We start from the raw sequence: 21,232 nt of genomic DNA on the forward strand, positions 1-21,232 counted from the left end.
CTTCTGCTCAAACTTTCCTAGTTCGCTCTGGCACTTTCAGCACCATATTCCCTTGTAAATCTATTTGATCAATCAGCAATGTAAGTAATGTGAGTGGAGCAACAGTACCAAAAGGGAAAACCATTTCATATCCAACAACAATAAGAATGACAAATATACTGTAAGTAAACCCAGCCACAGAGGCAACCAAATCTCTGTGCAATGAATCTCCTGTTTTATGCCAGAATGAAAGAGAAAAGAAGGAAATAAAAAGATTTCAGAGTGAGGTGAATGGAGGAAAAGCACTTCAGTAGTTGAACTTAGCTTTCCCCTTGACTGTGTAGCACTGGTCCAGTCAAATGCAAAGCAGGGACTAGTGCACAGGTCAGCATAAATTGGCTCTATGCCTTGGCAGGGATTACCAGGTCCTATTCTCTTAAGAGAACATGTCTGGGAGATGAGAGGTTGATTGGGTCGGTGGAATCTCCTCGCTGATTCTGCAGAGCCAGCCAAGCGCAGGATGAAATAAAGAAGGCAGGATGATTGGGTGCACGGATGGCACAGAGCATCTTTAAAAAGCATCTGTGTCCCAGTGAGCGACCACAAAAGACCGGCTCTGCATGAGTCCTCATCTCTCTCAGTGGGGGGTTTCTCTGCTTTCTTTCCTCTGTCTGTCTCATTGCTCCCTGATTCCTTTTTGTGTGTCGCCCTCCCCTCCTTCCTATCCAACAAATTCAGTATTGCTTCTCATTTCATCTGACCGTTTTTCTCATTTTCCTTTTCCAGACAGATTTGTATCAACACCGGCTCCCTCCAGTCTCCCTTTTGTTCCATCCAGTCATTCTCACTCCACTGTTTCTCTTTCTCTCCCTCCTCATCCTCTCCTCTGGTATTCTAGGGTGTAAATGGAGTTGCCTAATCATCAAAGAAGCCTTGCTGCTACCATCTAGAAATAAGCCCGTCAATGTGTCAATGTTTGTTCGGTAACTCAGTGTGTCATAAAATGCTTAGCTCCACAGGAGGGGATGTGGGCTCATACAAGTGTGGAAAAAGAAGGAAAAATGAGAGGATGCAGAAAGAAATTAGAATGACAACATGTGGGAGAAGGGGAATGAAAGACTGATTGAAAAAAATAGTATAATTTCCATCTTGACTATACTTTTATTTATGCATGTTTAGTGCAAATGTTACAACATGTCATCATAGGCAGAAACTCTAACCCTAAAGTTAGCGTTCTTTAAGTTAGGTTTAGTATTTCATTTGATTCTCTCCTGTGGATTTTTTGACCTTGCTACTTTGAGAAGAGCAGGAAAGTTTAACCAAAATAGTAGATTCACATTAAAGAAATTTCACAAGACATTAATATGGTACCCTAGAAAATGTGGAAAAGTATAGCTGCAGAGTACACATCATGTACAGTTTAAAATTGGATTTAAACACTCTTTACCTCCCTCTGTGTATCAACCTACAGCACTGTCGACCAAGCCCACTGTCACTCCACCGGATGGGAAGTTGTTGTGACATGTGAAATGTTAAACCGTTTTACTGTAACGGCTTTAAGTTGTGGGAGCTGGTAGCGCGCTACGACTATAGCACGGCGTTTGTTGGAGGCAGGCAGCGCTCTGGATGCCAGTGCCAGTGTGACTGTAAGAGTCATATGAGCAGACAGAATGAGTAGATATTCCCTCAGAAAAGTGGGTGAGTAAGACTAAGGGAGAAAAGGCAGAGCGGGAGAGAATTAGCACTCACCTGGATCAGTGTCAGGTCTTCCAGATTTAGCCTGAAGAGGTGATTTCTGTGAAAAGAAGTAAGTATGTTAGTTGATGGAGCCATTTTCTGCAAATATACCAAGAAAAAACAAGATGTGTGGATATTACAGCATCTCTGCTCAGAGGCCAAAGTCTCTGTAGCTCTAGTTCTTTCATCCTCACTCCCTACCCATAGGGCCACCAGTACAAAGGGATTTCCACCTCCAAAAGGGGAGCATACAGACATACAATGCTTAAATAGCAAGCTGGAGGTGAAAAATGGTTCACAGGATGTCAACAAACTTAAAAGAGTGCCCCACCCATTTAGCATTGTTCTTCTATAACACTGTCAAACTCAAGATGTACAATTTTCTCTTTAAATTGACGCAGCAGAACCAGACAGATTGAGTTATTCCATGCATTTGTCTTCTTTGTCAAAACCTGGGCCTACATTACCCACAATACAACTCGACTGCTGACAGTTCAATCAAAGTTGCAGGTGCGTTATGCTAGTAGCGGCTAATCAGCCTCGAGCGCCTTGCCAGATGTCTGATAACATCACTTCTTTTTAACCCCAAGATTTTTTTTTTTTCATTTTCAAACTTGTAGTCTTCAGCCCCAACCGACCCCGACTCAAGTGACTAGAGGCAATTTGTCAGATTTTGCACAGCTACCTACAGACCCACAAAAGGCTTTAAAATATGTGGAGTTCGCCTTAAGAAGTGCTGCATCTGAAGCTTGTAAGGTTTTCCCCTCTTCGAAGTTAAAATGAACCCTTTCACTGGTGGCATAAGGAGTTGTCAGAGTCAGGGACCTCAAAGGGGCCGAATTCGGTGGCTGGTCGGATTCAGCACCTGCAGCAAATGATGGACCTCTAGGTTTAGCCGACCCATAATGAGGAGGCAAAAAGGACCAGATAAAGCAGTGCTTAAACGTTTACAGTATGCTCCTTTCTCCTGGAGTATTGTGTGTATGAAAAACAGGGCGCAAGTGACAGAGAAAAATAGAGATTGAAAGAAAATCAAAGCCTGGCGGTGAAACCTCACTCTAATAAGTGCCTATCCTGCCTTGCCTGGAGCTTTTCAAATTTGCACAGCACAAACAAAACTGTTTCATTGGCATTTTCAACTTTTCAAGAAACATTAGGTTCTAATGAATGCCCTCTCAAGGGGAATATTTAGTATATTGACTAACGACGTCTCGGGCTGTCTACTAAAACCATTATACACCATTACCAGAATGAGATCACATGAAACCTGACAATTAGGACTAAAATGATTATTTACTGTGTTTCTTCCCCTTTGAGATGCCTGTATTATCTATATTTTGCAGATTTGGTTCCATGGGCCCACCGTGAGCCAAGAATATTGTCTACGTTGTCTGTAAGTATCCTAAATGTTTGTGTAATTTCACAGCAAAGATTGAACTGAAAGATTTTTATTGCATTGCTCTAAAACTTTGCAGGCAGAGATCTTGCAGTAGTTTTAACAATAACCCATAATGTGTTCTTCATTCACACCAGCAATCATTTTTAAAGAGCATGCATTGTTTTTTTCATAAAGCAGACATCTCATTTCGGAGTGAAAATCTTCAAGCAATATTCACACGTACTCTTGCGCACACATACACATAAACACTTCTGCAGAGATCTATCAATCTCCTGAAGAGTGGCTATCAGCCAGGTCGCAGTGTGGCCACGGCCCTCTGTTTTACTGTATTGATATCTGCATCGATCCCTTTTTCCTTCCATTATCACTCATACTTCTAACCCAGCCTGCAGCCATCCATCCAACCACATCGCCTTTCACAGTCAGACACTCCACAGCCGTCAAGTTGCCACCGAGAATTGAACTAAATCTCTTATTTGATTTTTTGAGTGCTCCAAATACCAAGTGTTAATAGTATTGGCTGAGCTGTAGCTAAAAATAAACGATTTCCAGCAAAAAACATGTTTTTCTGTTATATATTAGGCTTTATCATATTTTATCATATTATACATCACAATTTTGCCAGCAGTGTCAGTGGGAATTCGCTCACCTCTTCAACCTTTGCTCTCATCCGTTCACACATACACACTTTCCCTGATTAGCCTTTTCCATCTAAGTTCCTAGGGTGCATTAGTATATTCCCTGGGCTCACTTTGTTTCTGTTTGTTTTGCTGCTCTCCTTCCTGCTGGCTCCTCTGTTATCTCCTTCATGTTGTAGTGAGTGTTTTTTTCTATTGACAACTAAGCCATTAAAAGAAGTGCAGGGTGCACTTCATCTGGAATCAGCCAGAGACTCACACAGCGTGAATGTATGCAGCCAGTCTTTAGACACACACACACACAGACACACACAGACACACACACACAGACACACACACACACACACAGACACACACACACACACTCATGCTTGAACTTTATCACATATATGCATGAACACACAGTTTAAAGCAGATTTGTTTATCACTAAATGTGTTCAATCCCTTTCACATTCAATGTCTCAATCACAGAGAGACTGCAAACACTCACACACACACACACACACAAACACACACACACACACACACACACACACACACACACACACACACACACACACACACACACACACACACATTTGGCTAGGCTTGACAAAGACAATAGACTTGGAAACAATCTCCAAAGCCATTTTCTCTGGCTTTTGAAGACATCTATAGAGAAACTGATCATTACTCATGCAATGCACCAACAAACACTGAAAAAACGGGGAATGAAAGACAAGACAATAAAAGCACAGACAACAAAAGAAAGAGACAGGAGGGAAGAAAAATGAGACACAGAGAAAGAGAAAGAGAAAATAACTCAGATATGGGTTACCTGGCACCGACGATCAGCTCGTTCTGGCCTGGGTCAAAGGTCAGCTGTGAGTAATCCACCGTGCCCTCTGCCTTGAACCTGAAGATCCACGGCTCCATCTCTGCCAAAGACACCACAGGAAACAAAAACAGTGAGCCAATCAGGGTGGAGCGTTTATGACTGCAGATGACAGCTGTGCTGATGAATTTGCTGCTTTCAAAGGGCTGCTGTAACTTTTCTCAAGACACTCGGAGAGTGGAGCCCTTGAAGGCCAATTTATAAAAGCAGCACATCTCTTTCACAACTGCCTTGATTTTTTTATCTTTCCTCCAACCTTTCTAAAAATTTGTGATGTAAATACTAGATCAATCGCAAGAAAGCAGTGGTGTTTTCTGCAAACTGAGATTATAGTAGTTATAGGGCAGTAATTCTGCATTATTGGCAGGTGCAAATGGTTGTTGCCACACATAAGTAAAGCCTGTAATAACAGAATGAAGAGGCAGGGCTAATTAAAAATAATGAACAACATGGGGGTTCTCTTTATATATATATATATATAAAGTAAGAATCATATCATGAACCTTTATCATGGTTATTAACATGTTGTTATTAACATTTCAGATCAGGAAAGTTTCAGTTTACCATTAAGAACCAGAAGCCTCCTGACAAAACATATCACACCAGAGCAGATAGTTCCTGCGCTGTAATCTGAACGGGAACACTGGAGCCACAAAGTACAGTACAGTAAAGAACATCTACTCAAGTACTGAAGTACAAATGAGATGTATTTTACTTGAGTATTTCCATTTTATGCTACTACTTCTATCCACTAGATTTCAGAAGGATGATAATCTACAACATTTATTTATTAGCTTTAGTTACTATAGTTACTTTGCAGATTAAGATTTTACATACAAAATGATCCCCACATCAACCAGCTACAACTTGCTACAACAAATGCTGCTTACACTTGAATACATCAGTAAGTATCATTTAATAATATACTGTATAATAGTATCACACTGACAGGGGTAATTTTACAGTATAAAGTGTATTTTTACATTTGATACTTTAAGTACAATTAACTACTTCAGTTTAGTTATTAGAGTAAGATGATTAATGCAGGACTTTTAGTCGTAATGGAGTCATTTCCAAAAGTAAAAAACATGTCTATTTCCCTTTTACTGTTCACAGAAAATTGTCCTTCTGACCTGACTTGACTCATTTATCTATATATCTTTTACAATTTATTTTGTTACAGAAAACAAATTTCATTTATTTTCTGCATTATAAACTAATTATACATTATTATATTTCTGTGTTATGAAGGTGGCAGTATAATGACAAAGGTATATTACCAAAGGTTGTACTTTGCAATCACAATTCCTCAACAAAAGTCCTTCCCTGCCATGATATAAATATGTATCATGGCAGGGAAGGAAATGAAGAGAAGATTGAATAAAGAATAAAAATGCTTAGAGCTGTCCTTGGCTGATAAGGTCACTCATTCAAAAAATAATTTTGCACAGATCGCAGTACTCTTACATTAGTGCTTCTCTGCCTCTTTGTCTTATTCTGTCCACCAGAATAAAAGTGAGACCTGACACCTCCATTCATAAGTGAATGTGTACAAAACAATGAAACTTAGTTTCTTGTGACTCAGTGGGCAGTCCTTTGATTTCTGTAAGCCATCACTGCTGCTGATTGACCGCTTTCATGTTAATGTATACTGCGAGTGAACCATGAAGATCTGGCTTTTTATGGAAACTGACCCTGTCTAGTCCAGCATGGTATGGTGAGTACATGCCCACATAAAGAGAGAGTGAGAGAGATATCCCAGACAGACACTGACATCTTATCCATAACATGCCTGTTCTCGTGGCGCCCAACCCATTAACCCCTGACCAATCGAATCACAGGCCCCCGGTGGTTGCCGAGAGATGAGGACGGCCTGTCTACCGTCTGGTTACCCGATAGGGTTAGTCCAGGGTGGTCAATCAGTCATTATGGTGACGTGTTTTCTACATCGTTCATCACACGATTGAACTGTAGTCATACTGTATACACAGATCGGATTACACTTCCCAAACCATCGTCATATATTTGACATTTTCTCCACACTGCTAGTATTTTTGAAAAAGGTGCCAGAACTCCGGCTAGGCTGAATCTTCAGCAGTGGTTGCCACAGTGACTTAAAATCATTCCTCACTACATTTGTGTGCTATTTCCAGACAAAAAAAATTCAAAGGGACTTTTTTAATTTACCAGGGAGCTTTCCATCAGGGCCGGAACAGAGGGACAGGACAGCTTGAATATCCTCCTCGAAACACATTATCTGCTTCTTCAGACACACCTGTCAGACAGCGTTTCAAATGCAAGCACGCTCTCCCTTCACTGCATCAAAAGCAAGTACTTTCGGGTTTCGGTGACAGACGTGGGATTTCTGAGTGTTTCAAAACGAGGACAAACAGAGCAAGAAAACGGGAGTCTCCAAAGAACATCTGCCTCCTCCAGCTCACGTAGTGGGACCAAACTCTGGCTCTCCTAACAAAACAACATCATCTGCTGCAAGACAGCGGCACTGTATGCAAAGACGTTTTCCCTTGTTCTCTTTCAAGTCTCCAGTGAGGACTACAAGAGGAAAAAGCATCCCGCGTCTGGTTTTGCAGCACTAATACATTTTCATTAGCCACGGTGAAATAAATATCTGTGAGATCACGACCAACTTCACCCCAGAAGAATTCATTTTGCTTAATAGCTGCTGCTCTGCTTATTCTGGAGGGAGACACAAAGTTTTGGACGTGCCAATCCTCTGGCTCCACTGGGCTTGTTTTTCACGCCATCCAGAAGATCCCTGGAATACAAATGTAGCTGTGACACCCCCCGAGGGAAGACGGCGCTTGACGAACCCAGCTTCTCCCCATAAATCTCCCTGACTCACCAGGGGAGGCTCGCTAACGGGGTGATGGAGTGTGTGCGCCTGGATGTGTGCGTGTGTGCGAGACAGAAAGAGAGAAGAGAGAGGATATTTGTCGGAGTGTGCAAAAGGGGGCAAAAGGTTTTAATTGAACACAACAGCACTCAAAGGATTTATGGCCTTTTGTGTCGAGGCCAAGGACCATTCATAAACATTCATAACCAACGCGGATGGGCCCTCCCAAGGCTGTGACACTAAATATACGGAGCTCCACAAAGTCAAACTCATGGGGGTTTAGCAGATCATAGTTTGGGTTTACAAAGCTGTGGCACATTGGAATGTCAGCACTGCAGGATACTGGGTTCCCTTTACCACAGAGACTAATCTCAGTGATTTGAACTCTGATCTAACCTGCGACTTTTATTTGTTTTTGGATGGGTTATTATCATTTTTAGGGACACCCGGGGAGGTTTTTATGATCCCATAAAATCAACCTTATCGTTAACCCAGCAGAAAAGGAAACAGTAGGACTAGCCCCACATAATAAACACCCCTAAAAAAACAAATCCTATCCCCCATCTCATTTCCTAGATTTCAGGCCTGCTTTGCATGTTACACAGGTTATATCAGCTGCAGTTTAAATGCATGTGATAATGTAATCACATCAGAGCCATGCTTGTACAGCAGCTGCCTGAAATGGGGGATTGGCTTCCGATGAGACGAAGGCGTAATCGCACACACAGACACACGCATGCAGACCCGCACACACGGATTGGGATGAATATGCAGAGAGCAGCCAGGGCTCTGGGCCAACATGAAACCAGCGAACACACACTTACACACCCCTCTCCCCCCTCGGATCCGTCTTATCCCCTTAACCCCTGTCTCCCTCCTCCTCAAAATAGAACAGCCCATCACTCACATCCCGTTTGTTATTCCCGCTCTGACACGGAGCAGTTGACACAAAGACAAAATGACAGGATGTATAAATATTTACACCCTGCATCAGAAGCAACGCCAGTCTTCGGTCTGCCAGTGCTCAAAGTTAGCGCTATATAGTAATGCCAGGCCGGCAACAATGGCAACATGTGGAACCGATTCTGCAACATGAATGGTTTTTCTGTGAGTGGTGTAAATAGAGTGTGGCAGCAGGCGCTCACATAAATGAAGAGCCAATTCTCTCTGAATGCAGCCCTGTGGTACTGGGCAGCAGAAAGAATGGTAACTATTTGGTCAAGTTGATGTGAGGAAACGATTTGGCCGAGCGGTCGAAAAACAAACACCTGCTCAGTTTGAAAAAGTTTAAAGCAAAAGGCAAGGTCAGTTAAGACCTTCACGCATGCCTCTGTGCTTGAAGGTTTTCCTCCTATTATGTTATTTCGAGCAAGAAAAAGGCCTGCGACTCAAATTACCGCGGCATTGCTGTGGCCCCGGGGCAGTGGGTGAATCATGCAAAACAAACCACCGTGAAACCACAAATAAGTGTGCAATAAAATAGTTAAATCTGATGTGTATTTAGGAGCGGAGTCGTTTGGTTCGAGGGGTGCGGAGAGAGGAGACAACCTTTTAACAAGATGACCAAATCTCTTCAAGCCACTTGACAAGAAAGAGATGGAAATATACATGTAGGGAAATGACATGTGGGACTTTTATTGCAGCGGGTAAATGAAAGACATACAAATCCAAAAATATGGACAGGCCCTTCTTCATACCATCGGCAGCCTGTCATCCATTAAAATAAAACACGGCTAGAACATAGCTGACCTTGGACGTGAATAGAGCAAAGTTCGTGTTTCAAATTGAAGCTCCAAAGACGTTGGATGGCTTTAAATTTAAATCAATCACCCCCAAATGAGCAATTAAAATATCTCTGATGTTAGTTGCAGCCTGTTGCATTTATGAATGCTATGAGGCCATTTGCTTTTTTTCCTGCTTTCACTCCCCTCTCTCTAACGATGTGTTAGCCGTTCAGGGATGATAAAAGCTGAGTTCAGTCTGTGGCTGTAAAACAAGTCTGCCGGTTCCACTCCTAAGAGACATGGCCCTCAGCTTGGCCTGTGAAGGCATTGTTTACGCCACAGTTTATAACCTTTAAAAGCCTTCAAGCCTACAACCAGGAACACTTGTTAAATACAACACGTTATTAATACAGTGTATCTCAGGGGCTTTGAGCTACAATAACACCACAAATGCTAGAAGAGCTTCACCAAAATGGGGATAAAGTCTTTCAACGCCCCTCCTAAAATAATTCTATAAAGGCCATTTACATTGGACCTCTGCTGAAGCTATATTCAGACCTGGTTTTCGTGAAAATGTACCTTCTGGGTAAACATTTTGAACCTATAGCTGCTGAACTGTACAGTGCACTTTCTTTCTGAAACCCTACATTTCTAAAAACCACCACACAAAGCGGTCTTTAGACTATAGCATCCTTGCACCACAGTAGCAGTTCTGTCAGCCAAGTGTTGTGCCAAGTCAGAAAACCACCATCCCCAGTGGGGTCAAAGCCATGTGAGCCACACCCTTCTACAGTCAGGCCACAATCACACAGAGAGAGAAAGAAATGCTGTCACTGGAACACACTCAGACAAACCTTGACCTTGGCATCTCATGACGGGTCACGGCCACTCTTTGAGCTCTGTATTGTTTAACTCCTCTTTTACCAGACCGGCTGCTCTGTGAGCTGTTTCAGCGAGTTGAAAAGCAACAGCTGCTGGTCTAGTGGCACTAGCTACTGGAGCAGCATATAACTCTTTTATTTCCGAATACCCTTCACCCACTGTCACCCCAAACAAAAGAATACACGGCAGAAAGATTAATCAATCTGTTGTTGGTTAATCTGTTGTTTAACCTCTAGAAATGTCAGAAAATTGTGACAAATGAAAGTCCAAGGTGATTTTGTCAAAATGCTTGTTTTATCCCACCAATTGTCCAAACTCCTAAAGTACTCAGTTTAAGATAAAAGAAAAGTTGTGAAACTAGATATTGTTTTCACATATTTGCAAATTGATTAATTGATTCAGAAAAGAAAGAATTGGTCAATCAATTTTCTGTTATTTTAAAAAAAATAAAAAAAACCTGTTCCATTACAGGAATAGTTTGCTTTCTTGCCGAAAATTAGATCGATACCACTCTTATGTCATTACGCAGCTTCAGCCAGCATCTGATTAGTTTAGCCTATCTTAAATCTAGCTCACAGATTAACACATTACATCTTAATGAGGTTTAGAGGTGCTAGCAGGCAGAAATTGTTACCTAGCCTTTTCGCCTTGTTTCTAGTCTTTATGTGACGCTAAACTAACCAGCTGCTGGCTGTACCTTCTTATTTACAGTCATTAGATTGATGTCGATTGTCTTATCTAACTCTCGGCGTGTACAAAAAAAATACAAAAGGTTATTTTACCAGACAAAACAATTTCTCAACTGTTTAGGCCCTATTGTAAGACTGAAACCAAACCTCTAAATGTATGTCTGTGTATGTCCAAAAGGATAAGGTTTGCCAGAGTAGAGTGGGAATGTTGTTGCTGTTGTGATCCACGGGGGTATGTTTAATGTGTTTGTAGTCCTCCCAGCTCGGCTCAAGAGGAGCCATGGCAGCCTCACTCTGCACATTCTCAACAACCAGGGATTACACTACATTACATGGAGCACAATGACTCACAAAAGAGAATGATAATAGGTTTAACGAGAGGTTTCTCTCCCCTTTGCACACTGTTTGCGTGTGTACGTATGTGTGCAAATGTGTATATGTCAGTGTATTCTGTAATGAGTCAGTTTTTTTGTGTTTATTGGAAAAAAAAAAAAGCGAGGGCTGTAATTTGGCAGTCTCTGAAAAAGCTTTGTATACTGTACGGCTCGAAACAATGAGATGTGTTTCAGCCTCACAAAGACTATCATCAGCCCATGAAAGGAAAGTTATTAAAAAACTGAGCAAAAATATAACTGTTAAGGCAATGATTAATGGACATCTTCATGAAGCCATGGGTATTAACAGCTGCTCTGCAAAGGTGCTGATTCTTACACAAGGTGAAAATAAATAAGATTAAGATGTAAGTAAACAAAGCATAACAATAAAACTTGTGTTAAAGGGAAACTTTCTGTGCTTTCTGTCCCGACATGACGGCAGAAACAAACCTTTAGACTTCTGCAATGTCTGCAGAACTTTAGAGCTTTATGTGTACAGTCAAAAAGCTTGTGGGGTTAGAAACTTTCAGGGGTCGACAGCCTTAACACACTAATGAAATTGACATCTGCACTGTACATGTTTCAATTACCAGCTCTATGCTCTCAAGGTCCAGATTCGTAATTGCAATACCAATTATCGCATTAAAACCTTAACCATTTAAGGAGTTGGTTAACCAAAAGTTTTCAAAAAGGCTATTTATTTGGCAGAAAGCACTACAAGTTGAATTTATTGTACTAGCATGGCAGCAAAAATTTGAACAAAGAAGCCAAGGCTATGTGTGGCGAGATGCAAAAAGAGGTAAGTGAGCAAATTTAAGTTAACAATACAAAATCCATAATGTATTATTTCTCTGATGAAGCTACCGTCTACTTTCTACCTCCCTGCCATAGAAAACCACCGTATCATACCAGTCGATCATTCAGACCGAAGAAACCCTCAGACAGTAAAGCCCCTGAGTTCCTCACTCTTTATTTTCTCTTCTATACAGTAGGCTTTGTGTTAGTGAACCATGTCTGATTGCTAACTGTATTGTCGACCCTTTTTTATTAATGCTCCTATACTTCAACCAAAGCATTAAGCCACTGGAGCTTAATGGGCCATTCTGGTACATTAGAGAACACAAACGCATTGACCACAGCTGACCCACTGGCTGGCGTGTGATCCCCCTCATGCAGAAAGCACAAGGCAGGAACGTATCACGTTAGCTGGGCAGTTAGTCATCATCATTGCACTCGATTGGCACAGAGGGAAGAGTGCCACCTCAGCTAACAACGAAGTGACATAGACTGCGAAGAAAGGACGGAGGGAGAGAGAGGGAAAGGGTTGCAGAGGTAGAAGTCTGTGTGTCTGTGCTGTGTGGTTATACTGAATGTGAGTCTTTGCATGCTTTTGGATCTTTGGACACACGCAGTGACCTTGGTCTTGTAGTCAATTTCGCCCTAGACAGAATGCTATGTGATTATTTGACTGGGACTAAAAACAGCTCAATGACATTTTGCTGCTTGGCAATGGGTAGACAGAACTGCATTGATCGCTATTGATACTTTCTTTAGACTAAGTTTCACAGCATTTCATTACAGCTTAGTTGTTCAATAGCAATGTAAGATAAAGGATAAGGACGATGAAATCTGATGCAGATACTGTATCTAAAAACTGCCGAGCGATGTAGTAATTAAAGGCCAACGAGGAAGGTTGTGTCTGCTTTGTGTCTCGAGAGAAGGAACAAAGACGTAAAAAGAGAAGGAAGGGAATAAAGGAAGGGAGGACCTACTATCTCTATGTAATTAGTTTGATAATAAAAAAGTATTCACAGTTTGCAATAAGCCCCCGCTACTCTCTTTACAGTGTAAATTTGGGTTGCCATGTCGTGTATTGAAAAATGAAATGCACTGTCCACTACTAAATCAGTTCGAGATGTGAATTGTTCCATATTTTCGTGCACACCCTACTCTAATACCCTACATTTTCACCTGCTTGGAATGACATGAAATATGATAAAAACCAAAAGAGTTTCATGAGTCTTAGGAGAGAAATATTAAATCAGTATTTCAGGAAGAGAATGACAACTAGAATCACGGACAACTTGTCTGTCACTCAACATCATCTGTTGCTCTGATTACGGAGACTCAGATGCATGCTGTAAAAAAAAAAAAAACCTCCAGCTCAAGTCTGCCTGTTAAAAGAAAGAAGCTTTCCAAATACAGATCTGAATGGCAGACTATCTCCGGTGGTGGGCAGAGGGCAGAGAGTGGAGTTATTTTGACAGACCAAACATGTCTATGATCTGATGTTTTAATCCTTAATATAATTCATGCAACTGTGCTTTTACTGTCTTGACTCTCTATTTCCTATTACATTCAGAGTAGCAGAGTGGATGTGATATTGATGCATAAAGAGCACAAATTGCTGCATAAAAATACCCCAGAGTGCAGGAAATATGTGTCTGACACTCAAAACCCCCTAGACCCCACGCTTGATCTGTGTTTCCTTTGGCGTGGGGCCGCCGGCAAGGTGCCCCTTTAGTTTTCCAAGCTGAAGGTGGCAACTCTAGTTTACTGTAATAATTTCCCACTTAAAGTTTTTAAACCATGGGTCCTTGATTTCAGTCAGAAGTAGACAAAAGCAGGCTTCGCTTTTCTTGTCAGCAACCATTGATTATTCCGGCTAAAATGACAACGACCAGCTGCAGATAGCGAGCTAATTAAGCTCACGTTAAGTTGTTTGAAAACAACATCATCCATGGCTGACTTCTTCATGTTTCCAGCTGACTTGTTTAAAATAGATTGTAGAAGGGGTCTTAAATGATGCACTTGATGATGACATACATATTATGCTGAAAAACAGAGGCTAAAGCTTCTTGTTGCAATGGTGGTAAGGTATAGGTAGTGAGCTAGTTAGCCAGACATTCTCATGATTGCACCTGACACTTTGTTTCTTTTATTCCTTACATTTCTGCTTTTTCTGTTTTCTGTTTTTGAAAGGCTAAAAAGAAGATACCACCCTCCAAACTCTTTAAATGCTCAGTATCATTCTGCATTTAAGTAACATCTCGCCATATGGAGAAAGCTCAACAGCCCCGCAGTGCATAGTTATGGTTATTAAGCTATAGTGTATCACTGTGTATGTGTATGTCAGCCAAATGTCTATAATGTAATGTTGTTTCAGACTAATTGTTTTTAGGTTCTTGGAGATTTTAATAGTCCTTTCTACAGCGTGATTAGCTTTGTTACTGTCAACACAATAAACTAATAACATTTAATTTTCATTGTGTAAAGAACAAAATGCATTCCCAACATTTCAGCCAATATTTCTTTTTCAGCTGTTGCCAGAGGGAAATGACGTTAACTATCAGAGAAACGGCAAATTGCTAACTAGATACTAATAAAAATGTCAAGGTACTTTACTTCTGTACTTTTTCTTCCTTGGTCATCAATTTGCTTACAAATAAGAGCTGACAGCTTGTGTTGAAGAGTGTTTATGTCTCCTAGCAACAGTAAAATGTTCAGAAGAAACTGTCTATATATGGTCTACAAATCTCACCTTATGAAAAGTGAAGGAAGGGAAGGTTGATGATGGAGGTATTAATGTACTTAAAGTTACATTGACGGAGTGAGTGGAGGGAGGGAGAAATGCATTCAGTAAAGATATGAATAGCTACATAAGCATACAGAAAATTTCACATATTTATGGAGGAAAATAGAAAACAGAATGAGTTGAATGAATGAGGTCACCATGGTGTGTGCGCATGTTTAAGTGTGTTAGTTTGAACATTTACCTGAGTGTGGGATAAGTGGGTGCTCTGTCTTGTGACAGGGCGATTCAGGCAGCAGCACCGGCCCTCTCCTACTGGCCACGGCTCCAGGCCGCAGGACCAGCATGCACTGCAGCAGCAGCAGTGCATGCTGGGTAACAGGGCGTCCCATGGGGGCCTGGGCTTGGCTCACTTCTCCTCAGGCCTCAGGGGCCAAGAGCATTGGAGAGACACACCTGAAAAGACAGAAAGAGACAGATATTTAAACAAAGAATTATCTCACATTAGTTTTGGCGCTGAAAAGCTTGATACAGTATAGCACCTTGCTACACCACGGATTCTCTGGAGATGGAAAGCAGCAAAAATAAATCCTTACAAAAAAAGAAATGATGGAGCAAGGTGCACAGAGTGTGACAGATTGGGTTAAAAAAAAAAAATGTGGGGAGTTTTGCTGAGCAACACCAGCCTGCGTGCTCCTCACAAACACCCAGATAGCTCCCACCTCTCACCTTGTGACACCCGGTGCATGGCTCCGCATTACCTCAGACATCTCACGTGTGTCCTCTAATATCTGAAGTTACCCCTTTGTGCATGTCTTTGCTTCCACTGCAGAGGAGCTTTGTTGTATGTAATGACAAAGGGCAGCTGAATGTGTACTATGCATTCATGTGTTATTCATTACAAAGAGTCTATTTGCTTGTGTCCATATGCTGATATGGAGCTGCACTGCTCTCCTTATGGGCCAATTAAATCCTATGGCTGCTGTATATCTGATGTGTTTTTATTCACAACTAAACCCTTTAAATTGGTGGATGTGATTATATGACGCTTACAGCAGATTCATGCTTCCCAGAAAAGCCGTTCACTGAAAGAAAAGCAAAGCAGTTTTTATAACTCAATTGCTTCTGATTTCTTTTCTTTGTGGGGGTGAATTGATGAGCAGTCTAGACCATCTACATCATTACTTTTTAATCATTTATGTGATGCTATTACCAAGAATGATTCATGCTGTGCGCAACAGAAGAATAAGCCACCCTGGCTGTATACCACATTTTGAGCAGCGTGTGTGGTGGAGTGAGTAAAGATACTGAGAATCTTAGCTTTAATGTGCTAGTAATGGTAAGCATTTGATTTGCTTAAAGCTTTCATGACAGAAAATGTATTCTGTAGCGCGGAGAATCCTTATTATTTTGTTGTATGTGAAATAGGCTTTTCATCTGCTGTCCAGTCGGTGGGGGGGTGCTTTGTAGCGCAAGAACAGAACAATCCTACCTCCATGACAGAGTTGATTTAGTGTGAATGGTGGTTTGCAAATAAGCAAAAACTATTAATATCATGTAGGAAGCAAAATATGGCAAAGTCTGCATGTTGCAAAAAAAAGAAAAAACATGAAAACAAAAAGACAAACTGAAGTGAGCTAAGAGAGTGAACATTTGCTTTCCTCACAGAAACCTCATCTCCACTTGAATCCCTTTTACTGCTGGAAATCTTGGAGTGGCTCTGTGGTAGAACATAAGGCACCTCTCTACTCCTGCTTTCAAATGAAAACCCTAATGCAGTGAGTGTGGTGGTTTTATTTCATTTTCTCCTTCAATGGAAAGTTTACTCTGCCTTTAGTGTGCATGAATGAATGAAGTTCTGTGACCTCGAGGCCTATACGGAATCCATTCAAAGTCCACTATATAAATGCACATGTGGTTTTCCTTCACCCACAGAGTAATGCAAAACACCTGTCAGGCACAGCAGGGAAAGCAAGTGACAGCCAGTGCCAGTTGCCTCTCTCTGTTTCTTTTCCCTTTCGTCTTGACGGTTCACACGTCAGCTTCTGTACTCTTTTGCAGTTTCGCTTTAGTCAACCTGTCATTTTACATGTCATTTTTCTTTGTCTGCTAGTTTCCTTGACAGTCTTTAATGTTTTTTTTCCTCACCAAAAAGCCATTTTACCTGTTGCAGCTGAGAGCGAACAAGTCATTTTCCCCAGGTAGTCTCTAGCTAGGACATGCTGCTTGTCATTTTTCATACAGTCTTATAAACTTTTATGTCTGCATTCACTTAGGGGAGATATTTCACAATCTGCCAGGCACAGAGGTGAACTTGGATGTGGGAAATTAGATTATTGAGTTGTTTGTGAGTATATATGGTCTTAAAAGAACTGTGGTATTGACATGGACACACACACACATGCCCACATACACAAACACACCCACACACTGTAGCGGAGTGAGCGAGGCCCACAGTTCTCCAGGGGCTCACCTTTGAATATTTATAATATTGAATATTTATAATAATAATAATAAAGTTTGTTTGTGTGTCTTGACTGAAAAATAAAAAGTCGGACCGGTCCGTCTTCTGCAGAGCAGAGACGAGCACAACGGCCGCGGGGTTCCGCCAGCGGCGGCATTGTGGCCTGTTTGTACTGTTGCTGATTCCACCGCCTAAGTACCCCCCCTTGATAGGTCCCCGCCTGGATGTGCACAGGCACAGCACTGGGACTGTATTTCTGTTTACCTCGTTTTTCTTTACAATAAAACTGTAAAACAAAGTCCAGAGATCAGAGTAAGAATCTCCGTTCCGTATTTAAAACCTCTTCTCACTCAACAAGAGAGACAGACTCTGACAGAGTCCTGCTAAACAGATGAACATGTTAGGAAGGAGCAGCAGCTCGCTCCGTGCAGTTAGCTGAAAGCAGCCGTGATGATGATGGTGGCGAAAGACGTGTTCGACTGTTTTAGACATTTCATACAGACTACTACTACTACAGGCTGGTCATAAATGCTGACTATCTGTCCAAAAGTAGCGCTGTTTGTTGCTGCTTCTGTTGTACACTGCCGCCTTTGTAGTAATGGCGGTACACACACTGCTTGCACACTTGTAGCCCTTTTGTTACCGTGTGTGGGTTGATTATGTGACTGTACTGTGTAGGCTATAATGCTGTGTGGCTGTATGAGCATCCAGCATCACTGAATATGAAAAGCCGAATGCTCCCTAGTTAAGTCGATCTTATCTTTTTTATCCTTTATCTGATCATGGCTCTGGAACAGCCAATCAGCATGCTTAAATATCAGCAGGTAGTCAGCTGTGTAGTGATAAATCCATGCCACTGTCCACTGTGGTGAAATTGCACATCTTATTCTGCATTACTCTCTGTTCCACCCTTCCAGCCTGTACGTTGTCTATATGGCTTTTCCATTAGCACCCTTAAGAGCCCACTACAGGTGCTGGCTGACAGCAGCAGAAGAGGCCAGTGAGTTGTGTGCTCTTCGTTGACCTTGCTCCTTCTGTAACAGCCCTGCACACAAACTCCCGACAGCTCATACAGGCCTGCACACACAAGTGCATGTGCATGTTCATAAACCAAAGTTCCACAATCTCGGAATGGTATTTCAAGAACAAGCTATTGTGTAACCATATCTTATTATTACCAGTTACCCCTCCTGCTTTAATTTATTTTTACTGATGTTAATCTAAAGGCGCCTTGTAGAGTTTTCAAGTCAACAAAAAAAGGTTATTGGCTTATTGCACATTGTGTGTATCCTCGAGGTCAAACAAATGTGTTTAATGTATTTTGTTCCACATAAAACTCAAATCGTGTAATGTTTTCTAGCTTGTTGACTTCTTCCTTGCCTTTGTTGGCTTATTGCTGCACTTCTTCGCGCATTATCGCCCTCACCTGTCGATGGGTGGAATAGCATGAAAACTGCTGCAGGAAAGTGCATTGCTTTACAAATAATCATACCTGATCATTAAAAAAAGTGACATATCATTCTAGTGATACAAATTATCTCCAGTATATATTTTGTTGCATATTTAACGTCAGAGACAAAATGAAAGTGAACCCTTATTGTTTTTGCCTTACTTTCTACATCTGGATTTAATGAATCTCAAAATACTTCCATATTTTTATTTATAACCCTAATGAAAACCTGCCATTACATGTGAAACAATTAAGAACTCTAAAAGAAGATACTGTACATTTTTATAAGCCATCATTTAAAAATAATGCATATGTCACTTTAAAGACCCACAGATAATCTAATTTATGCCCACACATGTGTTTGCATAATGCCTTTTAAGCAACAGAGCACAAACAGACAGCCATGACTTGATTTAAAACCAAATAATTTGAATGGTTGTTTCATTCCCTGAAGTGATCTCTGGTGGTTCCTATTTTCTCTTCACTCACCACAAGCCACCGACTGGTCCTGTGGGAGAAAACTGGAAGAGCTTTCTGTGCTGTTCGGTGGTCTAAACTCTAAATCATCTCCAGGGCATTAGTACAAGCCTCTGCCACCACCACCTCCTCCTCCTCCTCCTCCTTCCTGCTCCCACTCCTGCTTCTTTCCCTGACTCTCTTTCACACCTCTACAAATAGGGACACACAAAAACACACGTAGTGCATTCACAGCACACACACACACACACACACACACACACACTGAAAATACCCTGGGACCTGGTGATGGATAACACACCGGTGCATTCACGGCACTTAGCACAGGGAGCCCTATAGCCACACAAAAAACTAAACATGGGGTAAACGAAGTTGACATTTGAAAGATAATACAGTATAATTCTTCCTTCTTTTGAATTTTGAAAGGGCACAGACAGTGAGGGAAAGACCAACGGGAGCATCATCAACATGCTTTATTACCCACATGTTATCTCCACTTAAACAGGGTGATATCTGAGGTTCTTTCTGCTTCCTTTCAACGTAGCATAATATAGCAATCAAATAGTCATGTGTCAAGAAAAGAAAAGAAATAAATACAAGACATACAATACAACCATCATTAAGAGGTAATTATTATTATCATAAATCATTATATACACTGCTTCTCTAATGATCTGTACAACTCAACTGTGTAAATCTTATAATATATTTGATACAACCATGTTCAGTGGTGGAATGTAACTAAGTACATTTGTCTGACAGCTTTAGTTACTAGTTACTTTTCGGATTAATTTCTTTCATACCCTTCCTGTCCCCTGAAAACCATATATTTTCAGATTTGCTAATTTTGAACTAGAATTGTTCTACTAGGATTAAGTGTTCGTTTATGTATGGATTAATAATATTATCCTACTAAACCCAACAAACTATTTAAAAACCCTGTTGGATTAACTTGAATATGCATCATCACAATGCTGTTCTCATAAAAAGTTGACTTTTTAGTAACAACTTTTTAGAGTCATTATAAGCAACTGACAATGTTATGATGCATTGCTGTAGATTCATCTACCCAGCAGTATATAGTAGTTAAAAATAGGTCAACTTTAAACATTTACAGAAGTAAATGCAACACACATTACCACCACCTTGAATGCATGACTTGGAGTGGAGTATTTTCACAGTGTGGTATTAGTACTTTTAGTTAGGGGAAATACCTAAATACTGCTCCCACCACAGACTCTCAGGACCTCTCAAACAGAAATGTTTCATGCATTTCAGTAAACAAACTCATAACCAATGAATCTTAAGTAAAATAACTAATGATTAAATGTTTGCACAACTACATAGGTACCACAGTTTGTGAATATGAAGCAGACAGACATCAGAGAGGGACAACAGCAGCGGGAAAAAGAGAAAAAAAAAGCAGACATGAAGGAGGTGGTTCGCCATGATAAAAGATTTATGTGTGTTCAAACAGCAAATATCAGATGTGAGGTAGATGAAATGATGCAGCCAGACAGGAGCATGTCTATAATAGTCCCTAAATTACATTAATTTGTTGCATGGCGACATTTTTCTTCAGTGTATATTGTATATGTTATGTGATTAGAAGTAAAAAGTGCACAGTCGCAGAGAGAAACCTGTGAATGACGATTTTTGATTGTAATTGATGTTTGTAGGAAATTACATTTATATTATTCCACTGAAATATTGTGTGGCTTGTTTAATTTGGGGGATCTGATGTCCTTTCAAAACCTACAGTTAAAGACATGTTTATATGTCAAACTCCACTGGATTGACTCAGACAGCCAATAGATGTTTGCTTCATAGTTCTGGAAAGTTACATAATGGTACATTCAGCTGCGTATAGACGGTATTACACACACACACACACACACACACACACACACACACTCCACTGCATCCTTGCATTTTTGGAGTTGAGGTGTCAGCTAACTAATCAATTGAAGTCTTCCTGCAGTAACGAGTGCAGGGAGGATCATATTAACACCACTATTGATTTTGTCTGAGGGCCACTTCATGATGGTTGAATTACACTATACATAATGAACAAGCTCACGAATAAAATGCTGGCTTTGTGTTCATCACACTTGACACATGCATGCATACGCACACACACGCGCGCGCGCACACACACA

The 21,232-nt window shown here is 41.0% G+C and overlaps 1 protein-coding gene across 3 annotated transcripts in view; it reads right to left on the reverse strand.

Annotated features, from left to right (window-relative positions):
- Positions 1-21,232, reverse strand: part of sema5a (sema domain, seven thrombospondin repeats (type 1 and type 1-like), transmembrane domain (TM) and short cytoplasmic domain, (semaphorin) 5A) — a 119,124-nt gene that overhangs the window by 71,802 nt on the left and 26,090 nt on the right. For all 3 annotated transcript variants that reach the window (XM_051410954.1, XM_051410955.1, XM_051410956.1), the window contains exons 2-4: positions 14,927-15,138; positions 4,571-4,670; positions 1,729-1,774 (exon numbers count right to left, since the gene is read on the reverse strand). In XM_051410954.1, the coding sequence (XP_051266914.1) occupies positions 1,729-1,774; positions 4,571-4,670; positions 14,927-15,074 (294 nt within the window). In that variant the 5' untranslated portion in view covers positions 15,075-15,138. The remainder of the gene's footprint in view (positions 1-1,728; positions 1,775-4,570; positions 4,671-14,926; positions 15,139-21,232) is intronic.

The sequence above is a fragment of the Dicentrarchus labrax genome, unplaced genomic scaffold (genome assembly GCF_905237075.1).
Source record: "Dicentrarchus labrax unplaced genomic scaffold, dlabrax2021, whole genome shotgun sequence".
NCBI classification, from domain to species: Eukaryota; Metazoa; Chordata; class Actinopteri; family Moronidae; genus Dicentrarchus; species Dicentrarchus labrax.